Below are 19,551 nucleotides of genomic sequence, written 5' to 3'. Positions count from 1 at the left end.
CAATTCAAAGTGTTGGTGCTGACCTTTAAAGCGCTAAATGGCCTTGGCCCAGAATACCTGAAGGAGCGTCTCCACCCGCATTGTTCAGCCTGAAGTCCACTGAGGTCCAGCTCCAAGGGCCTTCTCAGTAGTGGCGCCCACCCTGTGAAATGCCCTCCCTTCAGATGTTAAGGAGATAAATAATTACACAGATTTTAGAAGACATCTGAAGGCATCCCTGTATCAGGAGGTTTTAGCACTTGATGTCTTATGTTTTTAGATATGCTGTAAGCCACCCAGAGTGTGTGTGATCAGTGTGTGAAGGGGAGGAGGCATGGGATGGGGAATGTCGTTCAGTCCCAGTTCTTGTTCCCAGCTTGCTAAACTGTGGTTTAGAAAGACTTGAACATTGTATCAACACCGGGCCGTAATTGAAGGGTCAGGATTTTGAGTTTAAAGAGCTGGTTTTCTATGCCATAATGTGCAGGATCCTTTCTCAGTTGACCTCTTTTACACAGAAAAATTTGTGTGGGTCTTTTTTGTGTGTGGTGGTGGTAAAAAAAAAAAGGTGATCTTCCACCTGAAACCTGTAGTAGTACAATCCATTCTACTGTATCAGAGCTCAGCAACCTTATTCCCATTCAGCTGCATACATAGACCTGACCTTAATCTGTGAGAATAATACAACTGTTTTCTGTGTCACAGTGTTGATGTAATGTCTTCCTGCTTTCTCTTCCGCAGCTTTGCACAATGCTCTGCCACAGCAACCCTCAAGACCTAGTAATCGAGCTGCAGCACTCCCCCCTAAACCTGCTCGGCCTCCCGCAGTGTCACCAGCTCTTAACCAGCAACCCATGCTTCCGCAGCCCCCACTTCCCCAGCCTCCCCAGGAGCTTTTAGAGGATGAAGAACCTCCTGCTCCTCACCACAACCTGCTGAGTAGTAGCCAGATGCAGCTGTACATTCAGCAGCTGCAGAAAGTGCAGCCACAGACTTCTCTCCTCCCTTCAGTGAAGGTCCAGTCGCAGCCTCCGCCATCCCTGCAACCTCCCCCTCATGCTCCAGTGCAACAGATGCAGCATCAGCCACAGCAGAGGCCAGTACATATGCAACCAATGCAGTTCCCTCCCCATATCCCTCAGCCTCAGCCACCTCCGCAGCAGCACCTACTCCCACAGCAGCAACAGCCGCCGCCGCCACAGCCGTCAAAACCCCAGCAAGTCATCCAACACCACCCATCGCCGCGACATCACAAGCCAGATCCCTATTCAGCTGGTGAGTAATCTAACGTGAATATAATAAACACTTGAAACGTACCAGGGTGGGGTGGGGGCCCTGAATTGCTTTGCTTCCAAAATCTTCCACGCTTTACTGATGTTATTTATGATAAAATCAATGGAGGCTATCACACTACTTAAAAGTCATGAATTGAAGAGAACACAAGGAAGGAAAAGGGTTTCTAACTGGAGTTATTGTGGGTTTTTAAATCAAATTCATCTCCAATATATTTTTGTTTGACAACGTTATACTATTGTATCCATTTAGTAATAACAGTTTCATTTTGACAAAACATTGACTCTTCAGTAGCCAACAGTTTTTCCTTTGCACCTGTACTCTGTTCAATTAGTGCCATGCATAGTGTTTCTTTTCAGAATGCCCCTTGCTCATTTAATACCTCCCCTAGACTTCAGTTTCCCTTGCTTAAAAGACAATAATATTATAAGGTGAAGCAATCCATTGTCTTAGATTATCTGAGCTATTAGGTAAAATGCATTTGACTCAGGTTTTCTGTTTTTGGATTCAAAAATCCCATGTGTCCTGCTGCATCATTCTGTATTCATATCTCATACATACATACTATGTTATGATCAGTGTTAGAAACTAAGATATGAAAGCTAGGAGCTAAATGGCACCTTAAACCTAGGTTATGGCGCAACAACAGAATGTCTAGGCACACTTTTTTATAACAAGAATACAAAGATGAAAACGAATGAACTTCAGCTAAAATATTATGTTCCTTCCCCTGCCCACCCCCCTAATATTCTTAAGAGGTTCTCTTCTCCAGTCTTCTGAGAGTAGCTGGAAGTGGGGAGGCAGAAAAAGGTCCTCCTTTCCTTCCATTCCGCCATTTTAATCTGAAATCTTAGGTGCAGTACTGTACCCAGAGCTCAGAAACTGCTCAAACTGCTCATACTAATGAAATTCCCTGTCACAAAATATGCCTAGCCTAGAACAATGGGAGTTTCGAACACCGGTTATGATATCTCAAAAGGACTAATACAGTGTAAATGGTGCCTCATCTGTAATTAACCGAAAGAGTCCGCTGCTGAATGATGACACCTTGGGAAAAATATAGCACTTTAATCATTGTTCCTGCAGGCACTGTAGGAGCAAAAGTTAAGGTGCTATAATGTGCTCACTGTAGGACAGAAGAGCCAGAAAATGTTTTCACAGTCATAGTGCTGGATTTCTTAATGAGGCATAGTGAAGTGTTTTGTCTGGGTTTTCACTTCTTCCTCTTCATAGCTAACATTCATTGAGCACGTATGTACTGTATATAATATTAACTCTTCCTAAGGAGCTTGCAGTGTACAATAAACAGACAAAACTGAAATGGAAAAAGGGAAAAGTCAAGTATTAACTCATTTGTAGTTTGGATGGGAAAGGACAGAGTCACATAGTGATGGAGGACTAGGTAAGTGAAGTCTGGGTGACTTTGCAAAGGCTTTGCTAAAATAAAATAGTTTTGAACAGGGGTCGGCAACGTTTTTTGAGGCCAGGCTGGTCCACTCCCCGGCAGACCTCTCCGTGGGCCAGGGTGTGCACACCCGTGCGTGCGCTCAAGCTATTTCCAGTGCTCCTCTGTCCCGGAGGTGCACCAGAAATAGCGTGTATGCACGCGTACGGGCGCTCCTCCGGGTGAGGACACACTATTTCTGGCACACTTCTGGGACGGAAGAGCACCTGTGTGCATGCGCACACGCTATTTCTGGCACTTTTCCAGAAGTTGGTCTCCAAGGCGGAAAAAATGGTGCCGGGGGGGGGGGGGAGCACAGAATCCCAACGCTGATCCACAGAACATGCCCATGGGCCTTGGGTTGCTGACCTCTGGTCTTGAAGAACAATTGAAAGGCATCAAGGAAGGTAACTTAATTGATTGGCAGATACTGATCAGGACATAGGTAGCATGCAGAAGTCACTGACAGGAACTGAGGGGGGGGATGAGAGTGGAGATAGGGAACATTAAATGTGAAAAATAGCATTTTGAAGCTTTTGTGAAACACATTCAGAATCCACATACATAGGTTATGGCTAGACCACATAATGGTGCAGACAATGAAAGATCAACCTCTAGTTTGCACATTGCTTCATTGGGCTGATTCCTGCAAGTATGCAGCAAAACACACCCATTCTCCATTCATTGATGAGCATATGATAATCTGAACATGCTTGAAAAACATTAGAGGGCAAAAATGCTTTTAATGAACTCATATTTGGTAAATAACTAATAATTTAGTAAAGGCGTTCCCAACCCCAGTTGTAACACATTCTGGTCAGAACTTCTACTGCAGATCATTGGCCCATTATCTCAGAACTTTTGGTTAATGGCTCTGACTGAACTGTGATAAGAAGCTGACGGACTGGTGCTGAATTGTTACAGGTCATTTGAGAGAAGCACCTTCTCCTCTCATGATGCATTCCCCACAGATGCCACAGTTCCAGGGGCTGCAACATCAGTCTCCACCGCAACCAAATGTCCAGCCAAAAAAACAGGTAAAGACATAGTGTGAATGTAAAGGACTTTCCAGAATTCAGTTTGCCCATGAACCTTGAAAACATTATCAAGGTGAGAAAACAGGTATTTGCCAAACACTTGTAGTGCAAGATGGGGTGGGCTTACACAGGGAAAGCTACGTTAGGAAATTGTGATTGACATGCGTTTGTCCTGCTGTGACAGGAACTGAGAGCCGCATCTGTGGTTCAGTCACAGCCTATGGTAAAAGAAGAAAAGATGCAATCCCCAGTCATCCGAAATGAGACTTTCAGCCCAGCCTTGCGGCAGGATCCTCCCAAACACCCAGAGAGCATCAAGCCACCTACACATATCCAACAACGTGAGTGACAATTGAAATCTGTTTGTCGAGTGTGATGTGTCATTGTAGATTTGTCCACATAAAAGAGGAAAGGCTAAATTTCTCATACTGATCCATGATCCTTCTATAGTGCCGACCAACAGGAACAGGTTTTTACAGTGATTATTGTTGTTTCAGGAACAGAGATGAAGCCAGTGGACAGTGGGCGGCCTGTTATAAGACCCCCAGAGCAAAATCCACCACCTGGAGTCCAGGACAAAGAGAGACTGAAGCAGGAACCAAAAACACCAGTTGCCCCTAAAAAGGTAACAGTCCCATTATCAGCAAGTGTCTCTAAAAGTGAATCAAGAGTATTATAACTATCCTTGGAAAATGTGATTTTAGCGATCTGGGCTGAATTGCTGACACTGTTCTTAGTGGAACAGAGAGTTATAGTTATAAGCTGTAATGTACTTCTTCTTTTTCCTCCTCAGGATTTGAAATTAAAGAATATGGGCTCCTGGGCAAGCTTAGTGCAGAAGCACCCCACTGCACCATCCTCTACAGTGAAATCCAGCAGCGACAGCTTTGAGCACTTCAAGAGGGCAGCCCGGGAAAAGGAGGAGCGTGAGAAGGCTTTGAAGGCTCAGGCAGAACAAGCAGAAAAGGAGAAGGAGCGGCAGAGACGGGAGCAAGAGAGAATGAGGTGAGAGGAGCCTGTACTGCTAACCCATTCACCTGCAAGTAAGGAGCAAGCACATGCTTCATTGTGTTCATATAATTTTATGATCATAGGTGCTGTAATTTGGCATAGGTGTGCTAGGACTTGTTTTTGCTATGCCAACCTGCTGTTAGGTAGGTTGAAGTCAAGCTATAGCAGAAATCCTATACCCCCGTTGTTTTGTATTTTCACGGTTAACAAGCTGTCGAGCAGTGCCTTCAAATCAGCATGTTATTCCTGGACGCTGTTAGTACCTTCTCAGGTGCTAAGGAAAAGATGCAAAGAGTAGCGTATGGTTTTAATGATACTTTTGGTCTTGGGCAGGAGTCGTGAAGAGGAGGATACTCTGGAGCAAGCTCGTCGAGTTCATGAAGAAGTCCGACGGCGCCAGGAGCAGCCACCACAGCATCATCAACCACCACCACCACCACCACAGCAGCAGCAGCAACAGCAGCAGCAGCAGGTGTCAGCAGCAGCCTCTGCTCCCCAAGCACAGAGCTCTCAGCCGCAGGCTTCTCAGTCCATGCTGGACCAACAGAGAGAGATGCTCAGAAAACGAGAGCAGGAACGAAGGCGCAGGGAGGCAGTAAGTGAGGGAGAAAGGGATTATTGGGGTTTGAATGAGAAGCTATTTCGACAACAAGCTAAACAACAGAGGCTCACTTTGCTGATATAATTTTTAATTTGCTCACTACGTGCCAGAGATCCTCAGTCTTTTTCACAGGATTCTCATGTTAAGCCTACAATCCCATGTACATGTACCTATGTGTTAAGTCCCACTGAGTTGTGGAACTTCTGAGTAAAGTAAACATGTTTAGGGTTGTGACTGTAAATCAGATGTCCCTCCTAGAAATAGTTGTTCCATATTCATTGACAAAGCTCTCAGATTTCCCTCTCTCTAAATTTCAACATTTTTCTTTTTTCTGTTTCTTACTGACCTTCTATTTAATATACTCTTTTCATGGAAGTTCCCAGAGTCTGCATTTTACAAGTGTACAGATACTGTCCACACATGGTCATTGCTCCATGTGCACATAATGCTAAGTCATGGTTTGTAGTAATGGCTTCAGCAAATGCTGAGTTATCTCACAGATGGATGAACAAACAAGACATGTCTTGTTTCTTGAAAGCTTGGTTTATTTTCTAAATGCCACTCTTGCCTTGTGCCTTTGTAGCTTGATGAGCATCTGAAGTGCAGTGGCCTAACAAACCAGAGCTAAGCAGAGTTGTTGGGTTTTGACATAACCCCTATCTGTAGTTAAAACAAGACATGTTCATAAGCCAACAACAACTTATGGTTTCACATTGTGGGTGGCATTAAGTTTTTCTCAAAGTAGACCCATTAAAATTAATAGGCCTAATTTAGCCATGTTAATTAATTTTAGTGAGTCTACTCAGACTAACCAAACTATGGCTTGGTGTTATGTGTGAACCAGGCCACTGAGGTTTAATCAGATTTGTCTTCAGCACAAGGGGGACCTTTATTCCACCTAACCTTTCATACACACAACTTGCTCTTCTTAGGGCCAAGCCATAGGTGTCTACTTTGAAGTTAAATTATACTTCCTTCTTGTCCCACTTTCGCATCCTTCATTCTCTCTCTTCCTCTCCCTCTCCCATACCAACACACATTTCTCAACATCATGTTCCCTGACACTGTCACTCTATCCTGTTTCTTTTATAAGGCAGTGGTGTGATAGATAACAGAAAAGAAAGCACCATCTGCCGGAGCCCTTTTAATGTTGTCTGGTATGATTTCCTTAGACCTGCCAAACATACTGTGCTATTCACTAGGTTTTCTGGAGTCAAGAACTCAGCCTGCCCCTTTATGGAAGAGACAGTGCGCCTGGCCAAGCAGGCCAGTGATTGCCACTGCCTGGTGGGTTCTGCAGCAGAAAGCCCCCTTTTCTACTGGATGGCTATCTGAATATAACCTGTCCTGCAAACCTGGGTGACTGTTGCCTTCTCTCCTCTTTTCCAGATGGCAGCTACTATCGACATGAATTTCCAGAGTGATTTGCTGGCAATATTTGAAGAGAATCTTTTCTAATAGCGCCTGGTTTTCTTTGCCTGACTCATTAATTTCCTGGCAAATCTTTGACTCTCCATAGTGTTGTTGGCGGCTGGGAGGAGAGCATTCCTGCAGCCTTTCTGCATGTGTGACAGATGCGGCCTCAGAAGGATCAGCAGAGTCTGCCTTACAATGTGATTTTCTTCCCCACCCCGCCTCACTGAAGAAAGAAAGACCAAGACAAGCCAACTCTGTACTAGGTTTGAGTCAGTGGACATGCAGTTACCGGGAAGGGTGCCCCTGATCACTTGATATTCTCTATGCCAAACTTACTTGCAGTATATCCAGGACTTAATGCTGTTCACCCCTTTTCTATTCTTAAGAGTTCTGAGTTACAGAATGTCTTTGACTCTACAATGCTGTGTGCTGGCAGCACAAGACACTCTGCATTGAGAGGCTGTGTACAAGAAGACATACAAGCTGTTTCCGAGTCCTGTCATCACTGGCTTTGCCTTTAACTAAACTTCCCACAAGCCTGTAGCTGGGAGCCATTCTCTGTAAGTGTTCGCTTGTGAAAAAGGGAATAATTTAGCGGAGGTGTCAAGTGTACCTGGCGATTTGAGTGAGGTTTCTGTTTTTAGCATTGTGTGGAGGTCCAGGAATCTGAGCTAGACTACCAACCAAAGTCAGTTTCTTTCAATCTGTTTATTTTCCTCCAGACAAATTGGCACTGCTCAGCTCTTGAGTGGGTATTCTTGTCTCTTCATTATGGATTGGAGTGGGGAAAACATTAGCACCAGGGGTATCTCCCACCCTGTCAATAGTGTTTGACTGTGGCTGTATTGTATAGTGAATATAGTTGGCATATATTTGTTTGAGTTTTATTGGTGAGCCCACCAAACTCTGTAAAGACACTGCTTATATTTTGCTCAGTTCCAGACTTTTCATCTATATTTTTAACTGTAATACCAGAAAGATACATTTTGGGTTTTAAATGTCATGGAGTCTGTTAAATTAGTTTTTATACAGCAAAGGAGCAGCTCCAAGGAGGGAGTGGGAGTGGACTTGGATCAGCAGGAAGGCCTGCTCCTCTTGCCTTCAGTTGAGTTCTCTCACACACTAGCAGTGATCGTTTTCCCAGCACCTTTAGTGTGTTTTTTCCATTTTACTCTTTGAATTGTTCCAAGTTTATGTGCCATAAATACCCACTATACAGTACAATACTGGTGTGTCAGTATTGGCCAATCTCTGGAGTAATTAATTGGTTTTACTTTAATACGGTGAATATGCATTTGGTCTGTACTGATCATGGAATAAACTCATCTCTTTTTTTTTAAAGTTGGTGTCGTACTGACATTTCTTTTAAATCCTGCTTGTGATGAAAAATTACTTAAGGGGGTAAAGCTGCAAAAGGACAGCTTGCCCCCTCACCTGTCTTGTTCCAGCAGAGAAGGGAATTCTCCGGCCACAATTAGCAGGGTTTCTGTCTTGTCACAAACCTGGGAAAAGCTTTCCCTGGGAGCAATCCTAAAGCAACAGAATTCCCTAGAAACTGTAGGAAGACAAAGTATCAAGCAGTTGGTGCCTTCTCAGAAGAGACTTTCCCAGAAGGCATCTTACCCCATGGCTGGTTTCATGCTGTAGAACTTTCCAAAAGTTGGAAAAGACCATGCAGGGATTGCTCTCAGTTACTTCCTCTTCCTGCAGTGGACAAATCTTGGCAAATGTATGATGTAGCTTCCAGCAGTGAAAATTGGTCCACTTCAGTTGCAATGAGAAAGAGGCAAGGTTTGTCTGCTTATGGACAATGGTCCTCCAAGCCTTGGACAAGTCCCATGTTGTCAGTGAAATACTTTCTTTTAAATTTGGCTGCCTGAAAAGTGCTTAGGTTTGGTGCATTTGGACTGGCTGCAGCTGACCCCTGGAGGATCCAGTGAAAGGAGAGGAAGGAATAGATAGTTCACCTTTCTGTACTCTTCCTCCAAACAAGTGTTCTCGGAGGACCTCCTGGCCCCAGAATTTGACAGTGTAGAGCTTGTGTTGATACCTCTCTTGACAAAATGTGACTGTTCTGACAGAAACTGTCCTGAGTCTGGGTCAGTGGGGTTGGGCTATCGAACACTGTTATTCAGTGTACTTATTCCTGGCAGCTCGGGCCCTCCCTGGCTAGCTGCTGTAGAGGATGCTATCACTTTGCGTGAACACCTCAAACCAACCTCACTTCTGCGCGTTCAGCCAAAGACACCCCTATTTTCCCATATGACATAAGTTTTGAAAGACAGTTTGCATAATTTGCCATCATCTTTTCACTCATATGAGATGCATTGCCCAACTAGATTATAACTGGCCAAATGGGAGATAAACTCAGCCTTGTATTATATAATATGTATGTTGTGAAAAGGGTGGTGTCCAAAATGACATAAATATAGGTAGCAACTTATGCTGGGCTACCTTCATGTCTCCAGACCTGGAAAAGACTGTACTACCCTTACTCCTCATGTGATTTTCCAGTGTATTGGGAGGAGTGGGAAAGGCGATACCTAAGGTAGCTCTCAACTGCCTCTGATTAGTATTGCCCTTGCATCTTTTGGTCCTTTTCAGCATCAATCTCAGGTCTTTTTGCAACAGGTGTGTATTGTGGCCTGCTGCACAGCTCCAATACCAGGCTATAGGCTGCCACTGTCAGATGGCATGGCAGACCATGTGTCACCCATTCCCAGCCTAACTTTGGACTTGGCCTTTCAATGAGCAATTAAATCTCTATGCCCTTAGTTGTCAGAGGTGCATGGAGCAGTAGCCATGTACTGAAGGGAACAGACTGAATTTAGGGGCCAGTGATTCTTTGGTATTCTTGTGAGCTGTTGGTCTTCACACTGAATTTTTACCTAAAGGTGCCTTTTTAACTCTACATCATTAGAAGATCTCCAAGCTTTTCTGTGTAGAGTACCAGACAGTTGGGTACTTTGAGGGAGTGAAGGGGTGTCTAAAGAAGAGATGCTCCCAAGATAGCCTCTGTGAAGGCTGTCGAGTATTACCTTGCTGAAAGGATGTGCAAGTAGGTGTTGGTCAAGCTTTCTGCCACCATGAGTTGCTTAAAGCAAGCAAAATGTTGTCTGTGTTCTCCTTCTTCCTGGTAGTTGCCAGTCTTGAGAAGGCCAAGGGGGTGTTTGCACTTCCATCTCCAAGCCCAGCAGATCTGTATTAGGAGTGGGCTAGACTTCTGGCCAATAATTGCCCTTAGCTTTAAAATGCAACTGTGTAGTCCAAAGGATGCTGGGTTTCTGAGGACTGTGCACTGGCCTGGGGGGGGTCACTGTATGCTTGGGAACGTGTAGCTGTTCGTTTTTTGGACCAACATAAAGGTAGTCACAGTACGCTGGATTGTACACAAAACTAGCTTCCACCCTTTAACTGCTGGCGTGTGAGCATTATTACTTCAGAATGAACGAGATGTTGAATCTCTCACTCACACAGATTCTTTGTGAAGGTTTAATTGATGGATTAGCCCTTGGTTTTAAATTGTATCCCAGAAATTGTCAGGGAAAGGGGGCTCATGTTACTGTGGCTACGGCTCAGAATTAAGTAGAAAGAGCCCCTTGCATCCCCTCCTCTTCCCTGTGCCACTGGCGCATCCTATTTACCACAAGTTCATTAACTGGCCTTAATATTCTCCTCTTGGCTCTTTTTGTGCAGATCTTTGATGGGGAAGTAGGAACTTTGGCTTCCCTTCTGAACGTTGTTCTGATCTTTTCATTTCCATTGCCAGTCCTTTCTCACAGTATTCCTTGCCCCCATGTCTCCCCCACCCCCACTTGCCCTTTTTACGAAGCACTTTGGATGATCATCTCCCTCCTTTAATTTTAAGCTCAGGGTTTTTGGGGTACTTTTAGTGCACATCCGCTGTAAGAGTTGATCACAGATGAGCTCACATCCACTGTAAGAGTTGGTCACACATGAGCTCATCACAATTGTACATAATAAAACCGCACCATACTGACAAAAATAAAGGCATAACAAAATGGAGATGCTGGAACTTCTACCAAGAGAGCACCCTCGGCTGTAAAATTTTAAAAATATATAATTTATATGTATGCAAAGAACAACACCCCTTGTATCTAGTCAGTAGTGAGGTTAGTCCTTTTTTAATGTTAACCCCTCTTTTTGCATTTGACATTTGCCAAACCTTGTCGGTAGTTGAGAGTTCCAAGTAGTGATAGAGTTTTTTAGATTGGTGGCTTACTCAGCTGTCTCCTTCTTCCTCACTCTCCTCCCCTCCTTTCTATCTTTTGCAAACTTCTTGAAATGTTTACAGGCTTGCACCTATCTACTTTAATTTTTTAAAAGCTGTACTTGGTATTTTATTTTTACACATTTCTGAATGATGAACATAGGGTGATATCGTTAGTTGGGACATGATTCTTTTTTTTCTGCCAAAGGTATTTTTTGCTATTCTTGTGTTTTATTTTTCTGTTTTTACAAAATGTTTGTGTTTATAATTTGGTTGTCATTCAGACTGAGACATATTTAATTTCCCTTTCTTCCCCCAACCCCATGTATGATTTTAACAATTACAGACATTAGATGTAGGAGTCTAGCCTAAATGATGTAATCTTGTTTATTTTTTCCCCTTCTTCAGTCTTGTACAAATGAATAAGAGAAATGTACAATCCCACTGTACTTAATGCACGGAACGCTTGGCAAATAATTATGTCAGTGAATTTGAAACTTGTATTAAACACTTTAGACATTTGTAGAAGGGAATTCATAGAATTTTCACTTATATACTAAAGGTTTTTTGTGCAGTTCTCATTGCAAAAAATAAACATTTGTACTGAAGATATGAAGTACACTTTTTTTCTTTGATCTTTTGCTCTTGTACAGGAAGACTTGGCAAAGGCTACACTGAATGTTGGGTCCCAGCTCATCAACTGGTTTCCCTCACAGTTCAAATTTCAGTTGCATGTTGTACAAGCTCAGTTCTCTGAAAGCCCTCCCCAGTACAGAAATTGCCACTGCAATTAGTTTTCTAATAATATTTCAAATCTACCCCATACCAAATGCTGAAATATCAGCACTGCAACCTATATATGCTCTGATGAATAAACTAATTTGTTCTGTATTTAATAATTTTATAATTTCATGATGTTTTAATTATCTTATTGTTTTTTATAAGTTGATGGTATATAAATGCTTATTTTAAAAAAATTAAGTCTGCCCCATACCAAATGTTGAAATATCAGGACTGCAACCCATTAAAATAGGAGACCACAGTCAAAATCCAAAGCTGCCAGACAGTACTAGAAACAGGATGTTTTGTTTATTTATTTATATTAAACTTGTATAGATCTCAGGGCTGTTCACAGCATAAAAATACAAGATTAAAGCACAAAATATATAATAAAAATAAGCACAAAACCAAAACACCAGTAACCTCTGTTCCTCCTGCCCAACACATTTTAAAGGGTATAGGATATCTATTAGCCCAAGGCCTGGTTGAAGAGGAATGTATTTGCTAGGCAGCTAAAGGTGGATAATGATGGCGCCAGCTGGACCTTCCTGGGGAGAGCACACCACAAATGGAGATCCACTGCAGAAAATGCTCCTTCTGTTGTTGCCACCCTCTCATGGAGGAAGCGCATGAAGAAGGGCTCATATGATGAATGCAGTTTCCAGGTCAATTCATATGGCGAGAGGTGATCCTTGAGATATTGCAGTCCTGAGCCATTAAAGGCTTTATAGGTCAAAACCAGCACTTTGAATTGGGCCTGGAAGCTAATTGGCAGCTAGTGAAGTCAGGTCAGGATCGGTGTAATATACTCAAACCGGCTTGGCCCCATGACCAACCTGGCCACTGAATTCTGCACCAACTGAAGTTTCCAAACTGACTTCAAAGGCAGCCCTACATATAACGCATGTCAGTAATCTAACCTAGAAGTAGACCACAGAAGTTAGGCTATCCCTGCCCAGATAGGGGCACAGCTGGGCCACCAGCTGAAGCTGATGAAAAGCACTCCATTCCACTGAGGCCACTTCAGCCTCAAGTGACAGCAAAGGATCAAGAAGTACCCACCCCCCAAGCTACATACCTGCTCGTTCAGAGGGAGTGTAACGCCATCAACAGCAGACAACCTCCCATCCACCCAGTCTAAAGAACCGCTTCAGTCTTACCTGGATTGAACTGCAATTTGTTAGTTCTCATCCAGTTAATTACCAAGGCAAGACAACATTCCAGCACATCCACTGCCATACCTGTAGATGTAAAGGAAAACTAGAGCTGAGTGTCATCAGCATATTGCTGACAACATACTCCAAACATCTGCATAACCCCACTCAGCAGTTTCATGTAAATGTTAAGCAGCATAGGGGGAAAAGCAAATCCTGAGGAACCCCACACTGAAGGGTCCATGACGCAAAAAAACCACACTTTATCCTCCAGAAATGTCCATCCAAGTAGGACTGGAACCACTGCAAAAACAGTGCCACCCATCCTTAATTTGGACAGCCGCTCCAGAAGGATACCATGGTTGATGGTATTGAAAGCTGCTGAGAAGTTAAAGAGAGTTAACAGGGACACATTTCCTGTCTCCTGACACAGATCCTCAAACTGGGCAACCAAAGCAGTGTCTGTGCCAAACTTTGGCCTAAACCATCTTTGAAATGGATCTAGAAAATCAGTTTCTTCCAAGAGCACCTGAGTATGATCTGCGACCACCCACTCAAGAACCTTGCTCATGAAAGGGAAGTTAGCAACTGGCTGGTAGTTGTTAGATTTTCTGAACTGAAGGAGGGTTTCTTGAGCGGTTTTACCACTACCTCCTTCAAGCAGGCAGGGACCACCCCCTCTCACAAGGAGGCATTAATCACCTCCCTGCTAGCTTTTATCAGCCAAGAGGGGCAAGGGTCCAGAGGATGTTATAAGGTCAGCAGTGTGCCATAACCCCCATAATCTACCTGCCTCGAGTGAGTGAATTGTGTCCTGCCTTTAAATATGATTTAGATTTTTTCTCTATTTCATTTTATGCTAGTTTTAATGTATGTTATTCATTCATTCATTTGCTGTTGTTAATTCACTTTGAGTGAACTTTTGTAAAAAAATACCAACTAGTAAGTTTTTTTATTATTGTTTTATATAACCCATTATCCAACCTCCCTATCCATAGCTGCTTACAACCAGTCCAAATAAAAAAGGTTTACAACAATCCTGAAACATACTCAGATGCTGCCGAGTCTTCAGGGGAAGGAAGTCCTGCAATTGCAGAAGTTGCCATCGAGAGTGTACACAGATGTTAATCTCAAGCAGGCTGGTATCAGCTGAGTGTTAAGACCACCAGCATCTTTAAGAGGCGTACACCATCAAAGGGCTTTGCAACCCAAACTAGCATCTTGAGTTGAACTGTATCCAGAAATCACTGAGGAACAAGTGGAAATACTTGAAAGGGCTGTAACATGTTCCTTACAACCTGCCCCTGCCAGGAGATACACTCCTGCATTCTGCTCAAAGTTTAAAACGCTAGAACAGCTGGTATTTTGGCAATGATGAATTATCATGATGGGCACTCCATTGCTACAGAAATGATAAAAACAGTAGTGATGTGACAACCGTTTGAAGCTGCTATGTGACTGACTACATCAAATATCAGAGCAATAGTAATAGGGTTGCATGGCCAGAATATAAAATGGGGAATCAGTGATGCTCAGTGTGCAAGTGCCTACAAAACCACTAGTAGAAGGAAGAACTATAAAACATTCAAGTCTCTGTTCTGTGTGATCTCCCCAATTCGCAGATTTAAAGGGGATTTTGATCAGATGACCCCTCTTTCAAGGGAAGTGTTACAAATTGGAAAAAAACTCTGCTATTAGTCCCACTTTACAACAGACTACTGGATTGTCATACTTTTTACTACAAATGGTTTTGTATGTAGTACAGGCAGCAGCCGGCAATACTGGCAGCAGCTGCAGTGGAGTGCTATTCCCATGGCTGCCCGCTACTGCCAATTTCTCCACGATTCGTGGAGACAGTTGGCGTTGCTGAGGGGAAAGAGCAAAGCACCACCCTGCCTTTCCCCTAGAAGGGAGAGGGTGTGGTTGCCTACCCTAGGTGAGCTTCTGCTGCAATTGCTGATTTTATCCACTCCACCAGACCTTGCTTGTGAGGCAGAGTAAGTCCCAGTATGCCAATGAGCTTGCTTTTTATGGGTTTTATGTATGACAGCAGACGGGGTACCTCTCCTCAATCCTGGAAGGTGAACATACTTCAAAACTCTTCTGACAGGGGTGGGAAATTAAAGCTGACATTGAAACAAACACATGAGCTGATTTTCATACACACACGATTAATATCAATTTTCATTATTATTACCACAGGGTACACACAATGATACAATTCTCTTCATACTGGTGGAATGATTATACCTCATATAATCAAATGGGTTATTGACAGGCTCCCTTACTAGAGCGTATTGTTAAATTTCTATAACATCCATTAGAAGATCACAGGGCAGTTTACAATATAAAACCACAGAAACGCATACCATAATAACAAACAAAACCAATAACTCCACACACATAGTTTAAGAGGCCATAGCTTGTTATTTATAACAGTATACAAACAAGCACATTATTATTCATATCAGATGCACATCAGTATCAGTTTGCATATAGTAGTATGGGGGGGGGGTTCTAGAAAGAGGTGGTGAAGCTTGCTGAGCATCCACCCAAATTTGTTGAGCTGAAAGGCTGCCAGAACGCACCAAAAAGGTTCTGCTGAGTTCCAGCTTTAAAAAAAGCCCTGGTATTATATACCCGTTCCTAGTAATGGCAAGTTCTGGAAATGTTCCCATGTACCACAAGTAATTACAGTGGTACCTTGGGTTACATACACTTCAGGTTACATATGCCTCAGGTTACACACTCCGCTAACCCAGAAATAGTGCTTCAGGTTAAGAACTTTGCTTCAGGATGAGAACAGAAATCGGGCTCCAGTGGTGCTTCAGGTTAACAACAGTTTCAGGTTAAGAACGCACCTCCGGAACAAATTAAGTACTTAACCCGAGATACCACTGTATTGCCAATAAGTCTGTAATCCTTAACTGAGGATACATTCATTATACAGTGGTGCCCCGCAAGACGAATGCCTCGCAAGACGAAAAACTCGCTAGACGAAAGGGTTTTTCGGTTTTGCGTCGCTTCGCTAGACGAATTTCCCTATGGGCTTGCTTCGCAAGACGAAAACGTCTTGCGCTTTTTTTTTTAAGCCGCTTGAAGAGGCGCAGTTGCGACGGACCGTGCTTCACAAGATGAAAAACATCGCAAGACGAAAAGACTCGCGGAACGAATTCTTTTCGTCTTGCGAGGCACCACTGTAGCTGCTAATAACGCGAGTGACATGTTCTTAGCCACACTAGCAGCAATAGTCATCTTAAGCCTATAGATGGCACATTTGTGTTCATTTGTGCACACCAAGGAAAGTATCAGCTGGCATGGAGGAAGTACAAGAGACATGTGGGATGTGGGTGGAAACACAGTTCAATGAGATTGAGCACACTCAGTGGCCACAGAATGCTGTTTTAAGTTTGGGAATAAGAACACATGGAGGGATGATGGATAAGCGTACCCTGGAAGACAGCACTCCATACTGCAACATTTTGTTGCAGATATAATAAGCAACTTTGTTTTATTATTGAATTGTCCAAAGTGCTGAAGAGCTGGTTTTAATGGTGACACCTAGGACTATTCCTAGAGCTGCAAGTATCCCTAACACAACTGCGCAGTCTTGTGTTTCTTACCTGTTTTGCACTGGGAGCTGAGTATTCTCCTGGGAAAACTGACATCTGAAGCTGTCATCTGAAGGATGAAACAAATAGGTAAGGTCAGGCATATAAGCAGCAGGATAGCCTAGGCCTGCAACTTAACTTCTGAGCAGATAGATGTCTCAGTAATCAGGATTTTGACCATGTTTTATCAAATGTCTATTTTCTACAACATGTTGCAAGTATTTGAACAATTGTGATACTCCAGTGGCAGGCCCATGCAGAGCTTGTCTGAAGCCTGGGAAGTGTCTTGTCAGAATAAAGTTATAAACTCAAACAAAAAAGCAGCTGGTCCATGGAGGCCGCCTCCTGCCAACTTAGTCCTTCAAGTCCCAGGGCAAGTATACCTGGCTTCCCACCCACTTTTGCAGGAACATGCCACTGAAAGAGGGAGTCCCCATTTTCTGACACATTTCAGTCCCCAAGATTGCATGGGAATAGCTCAGTAATGTAAGGGTTCACTTAATGCCACCCATTTAGTTGAATAATTATGGTGTGGTTGGTACCAATCATTGAAACAAATAGTTCTTATACCAGGGAGGTGCAGTGAGTGAAGCCTTGTGGTTTCTGATGGTATTGAGGCCAGAGCCAGATGTAAAACACTGGTTTCTGCCATGTGCAAGGGTGGAATTCAACTTTTTAAATCTTTCTGTTCACCAATGATTTATAGCTGAAAGCACCTTGGGGAGGGGAAGCAATAACTCAGCTTTGTCCCTTGCTCTTTTTTTACAACAGGAAATCTGGGGAAGCAATGTGTGTTTTTTGGAGGGGAATAGCTTGAAAACATTCCTTTTTAAACATTAAGTTTTGTATTCTTTTTCTCTTTAATATATTGTTAGTGCTGGCTCTTGACATTTTTGCTTCTGTTTTTAATTCAATAATTTGTTATATATATTTTCAGATTTCTCCCTTCCAAGTAAAATGGTTTTGTTTTTTTATTACATGCATACCACGTATCAGGACTCCAGTTCACGGGCAATTTCACAACCTCCATGAGCTGGTGATGTCCAAATCAACTTATCTAACAAACAATACTATTTACATATGAACTAAGCAGAGGATTCCGTTTCCTCCACCCATTTTAGCATGTGACGCTTAATGCGTCCTGAGAATGAGGATGTGCATCCTGATATTTTCACCAGCTATCATTGCTGAACTTAACTCTTGAAAAGCCCACAAGCACAGCATGACCATGACAGAACTCTGCTGCTGTTACCAAGGAACTAGTATTCAGAGGTAGAATGAAGGTAGCAGGCAACTACCATGACCTTGATAACCCTACCCTCCAGGAATTATTTAATCCCATTTTAAGCTAAAGGTAAAGGGACCCCTGACCGTTAGGTCCAGTCGTGACCGACTTTGGGGTTGCGGCGCTCATCTCACTTTATTGGCCAAGGGAGCTGGTGTACAGCTTCCGGGTCATGTGGCCAGCATGACTAAGTGAACCAGAGCAGTGCACAGAAATGCCGTTTACCTTCCCGCCGGAGCGGTACCTACTTATCTACTTGCACTTTGACGTGCTTTCGAACTGCTAGGTTGGCAGGAGCAGGGACCGAGCAACAGGAGCTCACCCCGTCGCGGGGATTCGAGCCACCGACCTTCGGATCGGCAAGCCCTAGGCTCTGTGGTTTAACCCACAGCGCCACCTGCGTCCCTTAATTCCATTTTAAAGCTGTCTAAATTGGTGACTATCACCATTTCCTGTGGTAGCAACTTCCGCAATTACTATGCATTGTGTTAAGAAGTACTTTTGAATCTCCCACCATTTAACAGGTTATAACGTTATATGAAGGAGAAACCTTCCCTATTGTCCCTTTCTCTACACCATGCATAATTTTATACACTTTATTATATTCCCCCTCCCCAGCTGCTTTCCCCGCAAGCTATAAAGCTCCAAATGAGTAGGACCAAGCATTTTACACCTACTGTAAAACATACAACTAGTTGGGAATGAATGTTTTGTTTAATATCAAACTACATTTTTGTATTATGTTCTGTTACTAATAATACGCTTCGGCCCCAATCCACCTGTGGTGGTATGTGGGTGGTTCCTTTTAACTCGCCCAGGTTGAATTCCTGTCTTTTCCTGTTTATATCCCAAAGTACACCTGTCAGGACGCACCTATGTTGACGTGCTTTAATCTCCTTCACCAGTAATTTTAATTATGTTTAAATGTTTTAATTGCTTTGTTTTTATTGGTAATTTTAATATTTATGGCAAACCGTTTGGGGGGTAGATCTGTTAGATATATAAACAAAACTAAAGCAAACTTGCTCAGTCTCTGGGCCCGGGAGAGCTAAAAAAACTTAAATTTGGATCTGCTTGGAGTCTTAACAACGGGGTCGGTTACTCCGCTCTATAGGAACGACCATGGGTCGGCGTTGAGGTGGAACCATGGCCGTAGCCAGGATTTTTGTTAGGGGGCAGAACATCAAATCTGTATGGATTATGTGGGGCTTGACTACGCCCACGGTTTGAATCCGAGTGGGGCCCTTCAGCTAAATGAAAGAAAAGGCCGTTTGTGCGTCGGGCGGGGTGCCACTTCCCCTCCTTGAATCCCTGCGAGGTTCCTGGGAGTTAAACGGGCCTGAACAGATGGGGGTTTTCTTGAGGAAAAAGAACTCGGCCAATACCCGGCTCTTTCTTGCCAGCCACCATGCTAGAAACGGAGTCTCCTTCGGGCGAGGTCAGGCCCCTCTCGGCGGGCGCGGAGTCAAAGCGGCGCCCTGAGCTCCGCCAGGCGAGCGGGGAGCTGCCGGGAGCAACAACAACCGCCTCTCAAACCCCGAGCGGGCTTTGCCCTCGTGGTCGCTCTGACGGGGCGGAGCTCTGCGCCCGACGCTGCATTGAGGAGAGCTCGAGGCCCCGAGGCGTGAGGCACTCCAACTCCTTCGCCTCCCCCCCCCCCCCGCGGCTGCAGAGCTTCTTCCCACTAGCGCAGAAATAGCGGCCTTCGC

General features: G+C 43.7%; 1 protein-coding gene and 1 long non-coding RNA gene across 8 annotated transcripts in view; one reads left to right on the top strand and one right to left on the bottom strand.

Annotated features, from left to right (window-relative positions):
- Positions 1 to 8,122, top strand: part of BRD4 (bromodomain containing 4) — a 76,825-nt gene extending 68,703 nt beyond the window's left edge. For all 5 annotated transcript variants that reach the window (XM_081185281.1, XM_081185277.1, XM_081185280.1 and 2 more), the window contains exons 15-21: positions 721 to 1,254; positions 3,641 to 3,753; positions 3,938 to 4,094; positions 4,251 to 4,378; positions 4,547 to 4,758; positions 5,098 to 5,359; positions 6,755 to 8,122. In XM_081185281.1, the coding sequence (XP_081041407.1) occupies positions 721 to 1,254; positions 3,641 to 3,753; positions 3,938 to 4,094; positions 4,251 to 4,378; positions 4,547 to 4,758; positions 5,098 to 5,359; positions 6,755 to 6,823 (1,475 nt within the window). In that variant the 3' untranslated portion in view covers positions 6,824 to 8,122. The remainder of the gene's footprint in view (positions 1 to 720; positions 1,255 to 3,640; positions 3,754 to 3,937; positions 4,095 to 4,250; positions 4,379 to 4,546; positions 4,759 to 5,097; positions 5,360 to 6,754) is intronic.
- LOC308582298 overlaps positions 1 to 19,363 on the bottom strand; it is a 37,274-nt gene extending 17,911 nt beyond the window's left edge. For all 3 annotated transcript variants that reach the window (XR_014005609.1, XR_014005610.1, XR_014005611.1), the window contains exons 1-2: positions 19,228 to 19,363; positions 16,570 to 16,627 (exon numbers count right to left, since the gene is read on the bottom strand). This is a non-coding gene — a long non-coding RNA (uncharacterized lncRNA). The remainder of the gene's footprint in view (positions 1 to 16,569; positions 16,628 to 19,227) is intronic.
- Positions 19,364 to 19,551: the final 188 nt, after the last annotated feature.

Source organism: Podarcis bocagei (genome assembly GCF_964188305.1).
Source record: "Podarcis bocagei genome assembly, chromosome: 2".
Classification (NCBI taxonomy): Eukaryota; Metazoa; Chordata; class Lepidosauria; order Squamata; family Lacertidae; genus Podarcis; species Podarcis bocagei.
This window is presented reverse-complemented; position numbering and strand designations above follow the sequence as displayed.